At 51.2% G+C, this 13,165-nt stretch overlaps 1 protein-coding gene across 3 annotated transcripts in view; it reads left to right on the forward strand.

Moving 5' to 3' along the window:
• Positions 1 to 13,165, forward strand: part of UNKL (unk like zinc finger) — a 41,417-nt gene that overhangs the window by 19,576 nt on the left and 8,676 nt on the right. For all 3 annotated transcript variants that reach the window (XM_016136643.2, XM_016136642.2, XM_016136644.2), the window contains exons 10-11: positions 5,644 to 5,821; positions 12,576 to 12,668. In XM_016136643.2, the coding sequence (XP_015992129.2) occupies positions 5,644 to 5,821; positions 12,576 to 12,668 (271 nt within the window). The remainder of the gene's footprint in view (positions 1 to 5,643; positions 5,822 to 12,575; positions 12,669 to 13,165) is intronic.

The raw sequence follows: 13,165 nt of genomic DNA on the forward strand, positions 1-13,165 counted from the left end.
GCTGTGTATTCCATATGTCCTTTGTTTTAATGTCTAAAAAAATTTGTGTCGTACAGGCAGACCTTGGGGATATTGCAGGTTGGGTTCCAGACCGCTGCAATAAAGCAAATATGGGAATGAAGTGAGTCATAATCCTTTTGCTGGTGGAAGGTCTTTCCTTCAGTTTGTAAAAAACGCAACATTTGCGAGGCGCAATAAAACAAGGCCTGCCTGTACCTTGGAAGCAACAAAACCCAAACCTCTGAGAATTTCCTCCACGGAGGAATAAGAACTAGCCGGTCCTTGTCAATGTCCTGGGGCTGCCGTAACAAAGCACCACGGATGAGACTTAAACAATAGAAGTTAATTTTTGCAATCTGGAGGCCAGAGGTCCCTGGCCTCTGTCCTGGGCCTGTAGGTGCTGTCTTCTCCCTGTTCCATCTTGTCTTCCTGTGTCTGTCTCCAAATGTTCCCTTTTTAAAAAGGACATCAGTCGTAGTCATCGGGACCCACCTTAATGACCTCATCTTAACTCTGTTCCCTCAGTAAAGATCCTGTCTCCAAGTAAGGTCACACTTGGCGGTTTCTAGGGTCAGGACTCCAACATATGAGGTTCTGGGGACACAGTTCAGGCCACCACAGTGTATAAGATGAGCCTGACTTGGTCTCTCTAAGTCACAGTTAATTGTCACATGTGAGATAATGGTTAGTGTGTTCGCTGAGGTTTGTAAAAAAGGCAACATTTGCAAGGTCAACATTTGTTGACTGTTTTCCCCTTCTCAGTGAGGCCGAGTGGGGGGCTTCTTGCTGACAAAGGAAACGGGAGGTCCTAGGGATGGAGGGTCTGGCGTTGTCCTCTGGCCAGAATAAGGGGTCCCTGGGGGCAGCTGTCAACCCATGGGAGCTGCCAAGCTGGTCCCAAAGTAACAGTGTCCCCTCGAACTGAACAGGAACCTGGAGAGGGGTTCCAGGAGAAACGCTGGGAATACTAACCCATCCTAGGGACGCCCTCCCCACCCCCTGACTGTCCTGAGATTTCAGCAAAGTTGAGGCCTTTCTTTCTGTTCAGCAAAACCCAGCTTCCCACATGCTTGTTCAAACCGAGTTGTTTGTTTTGAGAAGCAATGTTTTTTTCTGGACACCGCTGCCCTAAGGACCTTAAACCCTTGTTTTTCTCCACTGTAAAAAAGGCAGAGAGTTGTAAACATTTAGAAGTCCTGGGGGTGTGGAGTGCCAGGCAGGGAATGCTCACCTCTCTGGCCCAAGACTTCAGCCAGTTGTCACTGCCTCTGCTGTGATCTTAATTTTTAAATTCCTATATAGGTGTAACACCTTTTGTTTCCTTCTCTCCTGGTTTTCTGGACATCCCCACTGAGGGCACCTCCCAAATGGCTGTCTGGAGCAAATTAGTCATTTTTGTTCTAGTAGAAGCGTCTGAAGCACGTGTTTGAAATCAGCGGAAGGCTAGTTGAAAGTAAAAATTCAACTTAGTTATTTCGTGATTTTTTTCTTCTTAAGAAATCCAAATTGACAAGATGTTTATTAAGAATCCGAAACACGAAATGTTAGCAGTAAGGTCACCCATGGGCATGTTGCCTATCTCTGGGCCGTAGAAGAACGTCCTGGAAAGGAGTGGGAGGGAATGCTCAGGGAGCTGCCCCCAGCAGGATCCCACACCAGCCGAGGGCCCAGAAGCCCAGGAGAGGGAGCCTGGGGACATCATGCTATATGACTTGCCCTGAGGTGATCATGCTGCCCCCCACACTGCCTGATGCATCCTCACGCTGTGGTGGCAGCCCCGCTCCTCTGGCGCTGTGAGTAATCTGGACAGGTTCGTCTACCAGCCAGCTCTCACCTGTGCCCAGAGGCTGTCCAGTCCCAAAGCCGGGCTCCAGGGGCAGCAAGCACCAGGCAGAAGCAGGATCGGAGAGCCAGTTCCGAGGGTCCCTAGGCCAGGTTAATGTTCCCAGCATTTCTTCCAGGACCCTTCTCCAGGTTCCTGTTCAGTGTGAAGGGCCGAAGGGTAAACCAAGGGAGCACTGTTACTTTGAGGCCAGCCTGGCAGCTCTGCCGGGTTGACGGCTGCCCCAGGGGATCCCTTCCCTGCACGTGGAAGCCCATCTACCCTGGCCAGGGGATAGCACCAGCTCCTCCATCCCTGGGACCTCCTGTTTCCTCTTTGTAACTGTGGGTCTCTGTGTCCTCAGGCCCCTGTAGTAGCCCTTGTTTGGGGGGCCTCAGCCATTGGGTGGGAATGGGGAGCATTGGTGCCTTTTCTTCCAGAGTTTTCTTTGATAAACTAGGGTGATTTAGTTCCTGCTTAGTACAGTCTACTCCCCAACTTCTGTCTTCCTTCCTGAGTGGTTTCTTTCTCAGAAGCCTCTTGCTCACTAGGCAACACTTGGCAGAATGTGCCAAGCAAAACATCTCTTTTGCTGATGGCTACACCATCGTTCAGTCGAGGCGCCCCTGTGGTCCACACAATTTTCCATGCACCCTGAGAGACTGCGGAGAACCCATCCGCGTTTTGCCCAAAGCCCAAGACTCACTATTGCCCCACCTGAGAGGCCCAGTGTGAGGCAGCCAGGCGCCAGCCCCCAGCCCCAGAGCACATGACCCTTGTGAGAGTAGCAAGGTTGGGCACAGAGTCATCATCCTGAGTACCTCGTGGAGTCATTTCCTGGTTAACAACGCAGGCTTTCAAAGTTGTCACTTTGATAGGGTCCCCAAGTTACCCCAGGGTCCCTGTGGCCAAGTGTCTAGTGTTGGTGGAAGTTGCTCTTGTACAGCCTTACTAAAAACAGGCAGACACTTGAATATGATGCCAAAAACAGGCAACAGAAGAAAAAATGATAAATTGTGCTTCATCGAAAGTAAAAACTGTGTGTGTGTCAAAGAAAACTCAACAGAGTGAAGAGACAGCCCATGGAATGGAAGAAAACATCTGCAAGTCATGTCCGATAAGGGGTTAATGTCAGAGACTTATAAAAAAACTCTTACAACTCAACAGCAAAGCAACACAATTGAAAAATGGTCAAAAGGACTTATATAGAGATTTCTCCAAAAGAGATACACAAATAGCCCACAAGCACATGAAAAGATACTCAACACCACTGGTCATCAGGGGAATGCAAATCAAACCACAATGAGATACGACTTCCACACTCATTAGGATGGCTGCTGTAAGAAACAAACAAACAGAAAATAACAGATGTTGGTGAAGATGTGGAGAAATTAGAACTTTTATGCATTGGGAAACAGTATGCTGGTTCCTTAAAAAATTAAAAATAGGACTACCATGTGATAGAGCAATTCCACTTCTGGGTATATACCCCAAAAGTATTGAAAGCAGGATCTCAAAGAGATATTTGTACGCTCACGTTCATAGCAGCTTTATTCAAAATTGCCAAAAGTAGAAGGAACCCAAGTGCCCACTGACAGATGAATGGATAAATAAAATGTGTGTGTGTGTGTGTGTGTACGTGTGTACGTGTGTACAGTAGACTATTATTCAGCCTTAAAAAGGAAGGAAATTCTGACACATGCTACAACATGGATGAACCTTGAAGACTATATTAGCTCAGGCTGCCATAACAGTACCATAGACCGGCTGGCTAAAATAATAGAAATTTGTTTTCTCAGTTTTGGAGTCTGGAAGTCCCAAATCAAAGTGTGGGCAGGTTTGATTTCTCCAAGCCCTCTCTCCTTGGCGCGCGTCTTGCTGTGTGCTGACATCCTTTCCTCTGTGTGTTCACATCTCTGGTGTCTCTTCATCTTCACGGACACCACTTCTCTCGAATCAGGATCCCACTCTTATGACCTCATTTAACCTTAATCACCTCTTTTAAGGGAACTGTCTCCAAATACAATCACATTGGAGGTTAGGGCTTCAACATTCAGATCTTGGAGTGTCAGACATAGATATTCAGTCTATAACGAAGATATGCTAAGTGAATTAAGCTACACAAGACCACATATTGTATGATTCCAGAGTCAGATTGTTACAGACAAAAAGGAGGATGGTGTTGCCAGGGGCTGGGGCAGGTGGGGATGGGGAGTAAGTTTCAGTTTGTGAAGATGAAAACATTCTGGAGATGGCTGGTAGTGATGTTGCACAACAGTGTAAATGTACTTAATGCCACTGAGCTTTACACTTAAAAGTGGTTAAAGTAGTAAATTTTATGTCATGTATATTTTCCCATAATAAGGAAATAAAAAAAGAACAGGTAGACAAAACTGGCATTAGAGGGGGCATAGTCCCCATCTTGCTATGTGTGTCTGATTTCCCTGATGATGGGGACTCCACTCCTGACCTGTCCTGGTACATCCATAACTACTGTGGCCTTAGGAAGAGGGCCAGCTAGGATGCTGTTGTCAGTTTTTAGGACAAAGTGTTACCTGGTGTCTTTGAGGGGGCACATCCTCCTGCACTGTGACTTGTGTGGGTGGATGAAGTCACAGCAAGTGCCTCAGTCTGGTGGCTCCAAGCTGGGCTCAGTGTGCGGGGTTTAATTTGAGGCATATGCAGTGTCATCTGTGGGTTACAGTGGTCCCTGGCCCACCTGGAGATAGCACGTAGCCCAGCAGAGGGTGAGAGGAATGGGAGGCCTGTGATCCCACCTCCACAGATGGAAGGACAGGGAAGCCCACTTGTGGGTGACCCCAGGAAGTGTTGGGGGACACTGCTCTCCAGACTTCTGCGGTTTGAATTATTTTTAAATTTTAACCTCAAACATGCAGTGGTGATCAGTTCTAGGGTCTTTGCACTCGTGGAATGATGGTCTGTCACGGGCGCCTCTCTTGAGCAAAGCCAGGAGGGGGTTGGGAGCTCATGAACACAGAGAACGAGGCCTCAGAGCCAGGACACATTTGTTCCAAAGAACTGTCCTGTGTCAGATTTTTGTCTGACACAATGCACAGTAACACCATTATGAAAACCTTCCCGTAAGCTGACAAAATAGTAACCTCACCTTGTCGCTGGCCTTATTGTAGCCGCCCCACCTTCAGATTAACTTCTCTGGTATTATTTTAAAGCAGAACCCAGACATCACACCATTTTACCTTGATATAGTTCTGCGTCCTGATTTCCTAGTGACCCCGGAGTCTGCTGTGTAGATGCAGCTGCTGCACAGAGCCCTGAGGTCTGGCTTGCAGCCCTGTCCCGTGTCATTTTCATTGAGTGTTTTTCTTGTGCACACAGCCTTCCACATTACTGGCTCTTCATCAAGTTTGTGCTAGTTCTTTGTTTTTTAAATCTGTTATCTAGTAAATAAAAGTAGTGTGAATTGCCTCCATTTTTTACTTTTTTTTTGGGTAATGAAGTCATAGGACCAGTTCATTGATGTTTTCAGAAGGGGGCCGGCTCTCTAGTTATGTCTCTTGGTGGGTCGTTTTCTATTGCCGTATGCCTGCTTTTGAAAATTGCTTTTTGCAGAATAGTTCATTAGATGACACACTTTCTAAATGCATTTGTTCCCATCCCTGGGTGATCGGCAGCTTGCAGTTCTGCCTGCTGCTGTCATTGTAAGCAAGTAGACATTTAGGGGAAATGTCTACTTTATTTTTTTGCTTTCGGACTAGAAGTTGGCCAGCACTCCGCCTTAAGGTCATGCTGTTGTTGTCTGTGCAGGTGCTTCTGCTCATCTCGTTTGTGTCTTTGCACAGAACCATCTGGCGGTGTTTGCAGTGGTTCACCCACTTGCTCCCAGTGTGAGCTCCAGCGTGGCGTCCAGCCTGGCATCCAGCACTGGCTCCGGTGGCTCCTCCCCCACCACTCTGCCTGCACTCCCGGCCCGTGCCCACCTGCTTGACCCTACCAGTGGTGCCCTGGAGTCCGTCCCAGGTAAGCCCAAGACTCTCCTCATCTCCCTGACTTCTCTTAGCACTTACATTGTCATGTTTCTGTAAGAATCTATTTCAGACATGTTGCAGAATGTAAATTTTTGTGGAAAAGCCAGACGTGTGTTTTTGGTCATCTGTCATTTTGGCTGTGTTGCATATGGTCATGGGAACACTGGCCTCACCAGGAGCCTGGGGCTGCAGATTGGATGAGTCCTCCTTCTGCTGGGGCAGCTGCACAGCCGAAGTGCAAGGCAGAGATGGAGGCTTTAGGGGAATGAAAATGGGAGTGATGACTTAAGATTGGAGTTAGCATATTTCTAGTAATTTTTCTAGCCATTATCTAACAACTGAGGGGCATCCTCCGCGTGTTTTAGTATGTCACTGACCATCTTGCTGTGTGTTCTTTCAATGACTTAAATATTTCCTGAACCAGTTACAGGGAGGTGAAGAGGTGTGGTTTTTCCAGGATAAACATCACCTCCATTTACAGATAATACGTTTTTATTGCTGTTGTTAAAATAATGAGTCTCAACTGTCTGTGGGATCCTCCTATTTTCTCTGACCTCCCTCCTGAGATCATGATAAGGCTATATCCCAAATACTCGTGCCTGGGGTTATGGGAAATAATGGAACCTCAGAACTGCTTTCTGACCCCAGGAAGGCCCTAGTTGGGCAGTCTTTGTATTGCTGAGGACTCCAAGGACCTGGAGTGCCCACCCTACCTGCTTTGGGGCTAACAGGTGCAGTTTCATTCAGATTATATTGTTGCTAATGCATTGAGTCAAAATAATCCATTTTTAAATTCAGTCATTTATTTAAACTAAAATGGGTGCTGTTTCCCAGCTATTCCGTATTTAATGGATTTAGTGGAATAATTTCGGGGCCGCTTGACAGATTTTCTTTGCTTTTCACTTCATACGAACAGGTTTCTGATTAAAATAGTGACCATTAAACTAGTAACCTGCAGAGCTCATTGCCGGGAGTGACCCGCAGCGACCCGCAGCAAAAGGCGGTGGGATCCTTGGTTCCCCGAAGGGCGGGGCTGGGGGCGGGGCACGTCTGTGGCTTGCGTCATCAGGGGCGGGGCCGGTGCGTGCGGGACCGGAGCCCGTTTAAGGCTTGCGTAATCAGGGGCAGGATTTGTCTTAGGCTTGCGTCACCTATGGGCGGGGCAGGCGTGGGGTGGGCGGGGCGCGGGCCGCGGGCCGTATTTGAATCCGAGGTGGTGGCGGCGGAGGGTGAGTCAGCATCCTCAGCCCTGCACTGTCAGGTACCGGTCGTCGTTCTGCGAAGCTGCGGAGCGGGCCGTGCGCCCCCCTCAGGTGTGGTACCGCCAACTTCCCTCTCTAGGTGTGCCTCCCCTCCCCTCCAGGTGCTCCTCGCACTGGTCCGCGGTGCCCGCTCCCGGACCAGGTGTGACAGCCAGGGATTGGTACCGCGTTTCCTAGGGGCTGCGGAATGAGGTGAATGCAGACGTGTCCTCTTGAGGAGCCTGCTCTGCAGAGGCTCCTGCTGTTCCCTTGGGGGGCGCCAGCCGCGAGGCTTCTCCAGGAGAGCCTGCATTACCTAACGGAGGTGGGTCTCTTGCTCCCGAGAGGACTATTTCCTGTCTCGTCCCGCTGTGAATCGCCGCCTGCGAAAACTCAGACCGAAGGGTGAGCGGGTATGCCAGGTGCTTCTCCGTCCTGAAGTTGGGGGAGGACTGCCTGGATCGGTGGGTGCGGGGAGCCTCGGGGTCCTCCAATGCGGCCTTTAATTCTGCACTGTGTGTGTTGTCCCCGTGTGTCCCCTGACCCCAGGGGACCGCGGCGCCTCTCGAATGTGCTTTGTCACGTCGCGATCAGGGCTTTGCCAGAGCCATTACTCAGCAGCTTTCAGCTAATTTATCATTAACATCTGGGCGATTCCTGATATGTTGGCCAGGCCGGTTCTGAGTCAGATGGCACAGTTTAAGCATCTGGATTCATCTGGATTTTGAGTATTAAAGCCTTTTTGAAAGTCAGTTCTTTTAAGAGAGTATCCCAGGAGACCTGAGTCTAATCTCTGGGAAAAGCAAGATGTGGTAGGATGAGAAAATACTGCTAATGAGAAAGTGGGCCAGGACACATCCTGGGAGCAGCTGTCTCTGCCTTGTAAGCCCAACGCAGGCTGTGGTTTGTCAGGTAGGGATTGGCCCCTCTTGTGCTGACTTTGTGATTGAGGGGGCAGCACCGTTACACCTGTGTGCTGACTCATGGGGTAGGGGAGCATGGTGAGATAAGTCACTTCCAGGTGGGAAAAGGCTCCCGCAGTCCAGTTTGCTTCTCCCATCCACCCAGTCATTCGTTCATTGCGCCTTTATTATTCAAATTGCTTCTGAAACTCCACTATCTTTGAAGCTGACCATCCCTAACCTGATCTCAGAACTGCTGATTCCGAGGGCTGAGTCTGTGTTCTTAGGTCTGATTTAGTAGCATAGCCAGGACAGAGACTTGGGACCCCAGGCTGAGTAGATGTGCCAGGCCAGCTCATGAAGGGGAGGTTTGGGCCTCCATTCTTTTGGCTGCAGCACAGAGAGCCTGGAGAGGTGGGGGAAGGGGAGGGGCAGGGTGTCTGCACATTGGTCAGCACTGGCTCAGGAATGGAGCAGGGGGAGATTCTGAGAAAGGTTTTGGAGGCTGAGCAGGAGTTCTCCCATGACAAATGAGGCTAATGGAAGCTATGTCAGGCTGCAGCCTATAGTAGTGTCATAGTGTCCTTTGAGGATAGAAAGGGAGTCATTCCTGGGATGAGAAGGCTGCTTCGGGTAGCGGCAGGGTGAGGCAGAGTCGGGCCAGCAAGTGTTGACCTGCCTGCCAAGATGTGCAGTCTTTTTGGGAGACAGGAATTGTGACATGATGGGGTTAGCATTATAGAAAGGTCACTCCTGGGATAGTGCAGGTCACTGTGAAGGGCAGCCTGCAGAGGTGGCTGGAGCTTAGTGTCCTTACTGATGAGGGTCGTGAGAGGAGGAGGAGCTAAGGGCTTCTACTGAGTGAGTGGACCTAGGTGCACCAGCTTGAGGGGGGCACCTGTATGCAGTTTGAGACAGCTGATGCAGTAGTGGGGCCTCTCCCTGGTAGAAGGAGGCAATGTGGCCATGCTGGGGAATCCGGGGCATCTGGAGGCAAGGGCTGCAGAATCCACGTGTGTCTGGGCATAGAATGGCTGCTGAGCTTCCAAGGAGGGTGGGAGGTCCAAGAAGTGGCCCCAGGCAGAGGAGAAGGAGGAACAGGAGAGAAAGGTGGGCAGGGGGCCACCTTTGACCAGAGGGGTTTTGGGGAATGGCTGAGCGCTGAAGAGCAAGGTCTGAGCAGTTTGAAGAATGAGACAGAAAGTGAGGATGGCAAGAAGTAAAGGGCAGGCTGACAGGGTGGGCTTGAGTGACGGGCTGCAGAGCCGCAGGGAGCAGGTGGGAGCAAGAGACTGGACCCACGATGCAAATTCATAGCAACAGGACACAGGTCTGTTGGTAGCAGGTTGCCGGGTCTGTGGAAGGTGCCCATTTAAGCACCAGAACACAGCCTGGAGGGGATAGGTTGGGTGGGGGCTGTCCCCAGATGGTCCTCGTTGTTTCAGGGTGAAATATGTCCCCCAGAAAGATATTTCTCAGTCCTACCTCCTTGCCCCTCACCTGGGAATGTGACCTTATTTGGGAAGTTTTTGCAGATGTAATCAAGGTAAAATTAGGTCATTAGCATGGGCCTTAATCCAAAATGACTGCTGTCCTTATAAGGAGGAGGAGATTTGGATAACAGACACAGGGGCGGAGACAGCCAGGTAACAAGGGAGGCAGAGGTGAGTGTTGTATCCACTAGCCAAGGTAGGCCAAGGGTTGGCAGCAATGTCCAAAGCTTGAAGGGCCTCCCAGAGCCTCCAGAGGGAGTGCAGCCCCACTCACCTTGATCCCGGCTACTGGGTCCAGAACTGGTCGAATGGATTTTTGGTGTTTGAAGCTGCCTGGCATGTGGTGCCTGGTTTCAGCAGCCTCCAGACACGAAGGCCCCTATGGTCCTGGATGTTAGGAAGAAGCTGCCCATGGAGCAAGAGGAGCTTGCTGCGAAGAAGGGCTTGAGCAGCACAGCTGACGGAGAAGGGCACCCACAGAGGGACTCCGCAGGAGGACTATCAGCCTGTGCAGGCCCAAGGTGGGCGCTGCTCCCCTAGGTTTCCCCTTCAGGGTCTCCCTGAGGGTCTTTCGTCACAACTGTGGCATCAGACTTTTTTCACATCAGCTGGTCCTTGGCCATGGTGTTGGGTGTATTGGGGAACCTGTTGAAGAAGCCGGTCCGGCTGTGCAGGTGCTGCCGGGCAGCATCTCATTGCTGCTGTTGTCACAGGAGGCCACCATGAGGAATGCTGTCACCTTCCCCGGGACTGAAGAGCTTGCAGTGCTGCCAGCCTGGGGCCTGCTGTCTGCTCCTCCCCACAGACATCCTCGTAGGGTTAGGTGTTTGCAGGGCCAGTGTCACAGGCTCAGCACCTTCCCGCCTCACATTCCAGAGCAACGAGTCGGAATCTGGGGGCTGTAGAGAGGGTCAGAGCTGGGGTCCTGGTCTGTGTGAGGGATCAGTGGTACCCCTGAGTGTTCACCTTTCCAGATAAGATCTTCAAAGTCCTTAACACCTTTGTGTGAATAGTTTCGCAGATAGGCAGGGCCTGGGCATTTCCCCACTGCTCCTAGTAACAGGACTGGTTCTTCAGGTGTCTTGGCAGTCTGACCCTGATGCTCCAGGGTTAGAGGCCCTCCAGCACTCTCTCTGGCCAATAGAGAGCATGGTCCTCAACTCACTCTGTGCTCCTGGCCTTGGTTTCTGAGCAGGGTCAGGTTGGGATCACGTACATAGGCAGCAGTGATGAAACAAAGAGGCAGGCCCTGGGCCTCACCAGGCAGGGCGGCTCCCTCATGTCCCGGAAGCAAGCCCTCTGCATCTGCCTACCTTTGTGCTCGACGGGCCTTACACCACGGAGGCCAGAGCCGATGATGGCTCACAGATGTGCAAGCCTAGCACCCAGCATCAGCGAGGAGCCCTTCTTGTGGTCAGCCCACATGATCCCAACCAGGGCTGAATGGGGAAAGGACAGCGCAGCTGTGGGACCCTGTTGGGCCTGTACCCCAAGTCCGCTTTACATGCGTCCTGTAGCCAGTTCTCCATGAATCTGCATGTGCTGGGGACTTAATGATCTTTGGAAGTCACATATCTCTTGTCCTACGTTTCATGCCGCCGATACAGTAAATGTGTCTCATTTAAAAAGACAGCAGCCCCCCCACACCCGCCCACCATGGCACAGGTTGGTTCCTCTGTTCCCCTAGCTGCTCTTTTGTCTCCTTCCTTGGCTTAGCCTTCAACTGACTCTTGGATTCAAATGCAGTCATTTAAAACAACCCTAGCCTGGCCACTCTTTGCAGCCTAGGCCCTGCCGCTTCCTGGCATGACCCTGTGCAGGAGACATGGCTGTCTCTCTGATGCAGCCAGGAGTCTGGGCTGAGCCAAGTGTGGGATGTGGTCAGAGCTGGGCAGTGGCCTCTTTCCCAGGGCAGCTCTCACTTGATGTTGCTCTTCACACATGATCCAGAGACTCTGCAACACTTGGAACCAGGCAGCCTGGGGCAGGGCAGAGGCAAAGGGCTCTAGAAGCCCATTTTTCTGGCCCATCTTTCTGACCCAGAGCAGCAGGTCTGACCAGGGTCTCTGTAGTGCATCCCCTGGCCTGTGCAGAGACGTTTGTCCCAGGAGCGGGGGACAGGGTGACTTTGTGGTCTCTTAAAATGGGACTTGGTACATCTGACCAGGCATCATGGGGGACCGAGCTAATATGGGAGACAGGGTTCAGCCACACAGGATAGGCCCCCCTGCTTCTGGGAGGGGGTACTGTGGCAGGGCAAAGTGGGCCCCCAGAGGTGGGGTGTGAAAGGCACTGATTGGCAGAACCGTGCTGTGCCTTCAGTGCCACCAAGCTTGCCTGACTTTGAGTTGGGAAGGTGGCACAGGCCCATGAGGTGTGTCCCAGGAGCTCCTGCATTCCCTTCCCTGAGCTGATTCTGTGTGACTTCGGGAACTTACAAGATGGGCTCTGGCGTTGGAGGCTGGCTAGCCTGACCTCAGCCACCCCAAGGCTTCTTCTTGCTCCACTCCAGGTTGGCAAAAGTTTGGGGAGCTGGGGGTCCAGCTCTCAAGGACCTGTGTTTTTCTATTCCCCTGTTTCTTTAATAGATATGCCTGGGCCACCCTGGGGTCCCTGGTGGAACAGGGTGGAAATGGAACCCTGTTCAGTGTTTGAAGGAAGAACAAGCTGCAGGTCTCCCTGTCATGACCCCAGTGTGGATGGAGGTCAGCATCCCCGCGTCAGCACACAGCACAACTATGACCTTGTACCATTGTGAACTGGTTTTCCATGGACAGCAACCTTGTGGAATTTTTTTTTTTTTTTTTTTTTTTTTTTTTTTTACTGGTGAAGTATATTTGCTTGGTCAAATGTCACGCAGTGATTACAAACGTAAACGTAGAAACACGGCAGTTCAGCGAGGCCATGCTGCGGGGACCACATGTGGGACGCCAAGGTGCTCTGGTTCTGCAGAAGAAGAGAGCAAGTCTAACTGGGAGACTGGCAGGGGGCCCTTTCTCGGCCCCCGTCTCTGAGGCCGCGGTCTCCCCCGACCCGGAGATCCAGGCCTTCTCCTCGTTGTGGCTCTACATGTTTCTGAGTGCTAACTCGATGTCTTTCTGGTTGGATAGGCTCTGCCTTAGATCTCCACCTTAGTGATGTAAGCCTTGCCACACTAGATAAGGAGCTGGATGAACAGGACAGCAGTGATCTGGGACCCACAGGTAAGAGCACTGGCACCTGGAGCTCTTGTCAGGGCAGCCAGGGCAGCTGGGCCTTTCAAGAATTCTTAAGTGGTCCTAGGTTGGGATGGGTCCCATTTCCCCCTGCCTCAGGTTCCTGCAGCCTGGGCTGGGTCAGCCTCCCACTTCCTCAGTTTACCTCCATCTAAGCAAAGGAGGCCCTGCAGAAATGGGTGAGGGTGGGATGGGGGACAGGGATGGCCGGCCTTCATAGTTTTCTAGATGTTTTAACTACTACATTGACATAAAGATGAATATGTTGACATATATTGAATAATTTTATTTGACTAAAAGTTCATTGTTTTCTTCTGATGTTAAAAGAAATGAAACCATTTATGGGGGTTCTAAAATTACTGGGACCACCACGCCGGGGGGAGGGCGGGTAGGTCAGTGGGCGGAGCCTTGTGGGTGTCTGGCCTCTGTGGGACCCCACTGAACCCCTTTGCTTTCTGTGCATTCGATACTTGTCTGAGTGGTGA

This window comes from Rousettus aegyptiacus, unplaced genomic scaffold (genome assembly GCF_014176215.1).
Source record: "Rousettus aegyptiacus isolate mRouAeg1 unplaced genomic scaffold, mRouAeg1.p scaffold_m13_p_8, whole genome shotgun sequence".
NCBI lineage: Eukaryota > Metazoa > Chordata > Mammalia > Chiroptera > Pteropodidae > Rousettus > Rousettus aegyptiacus.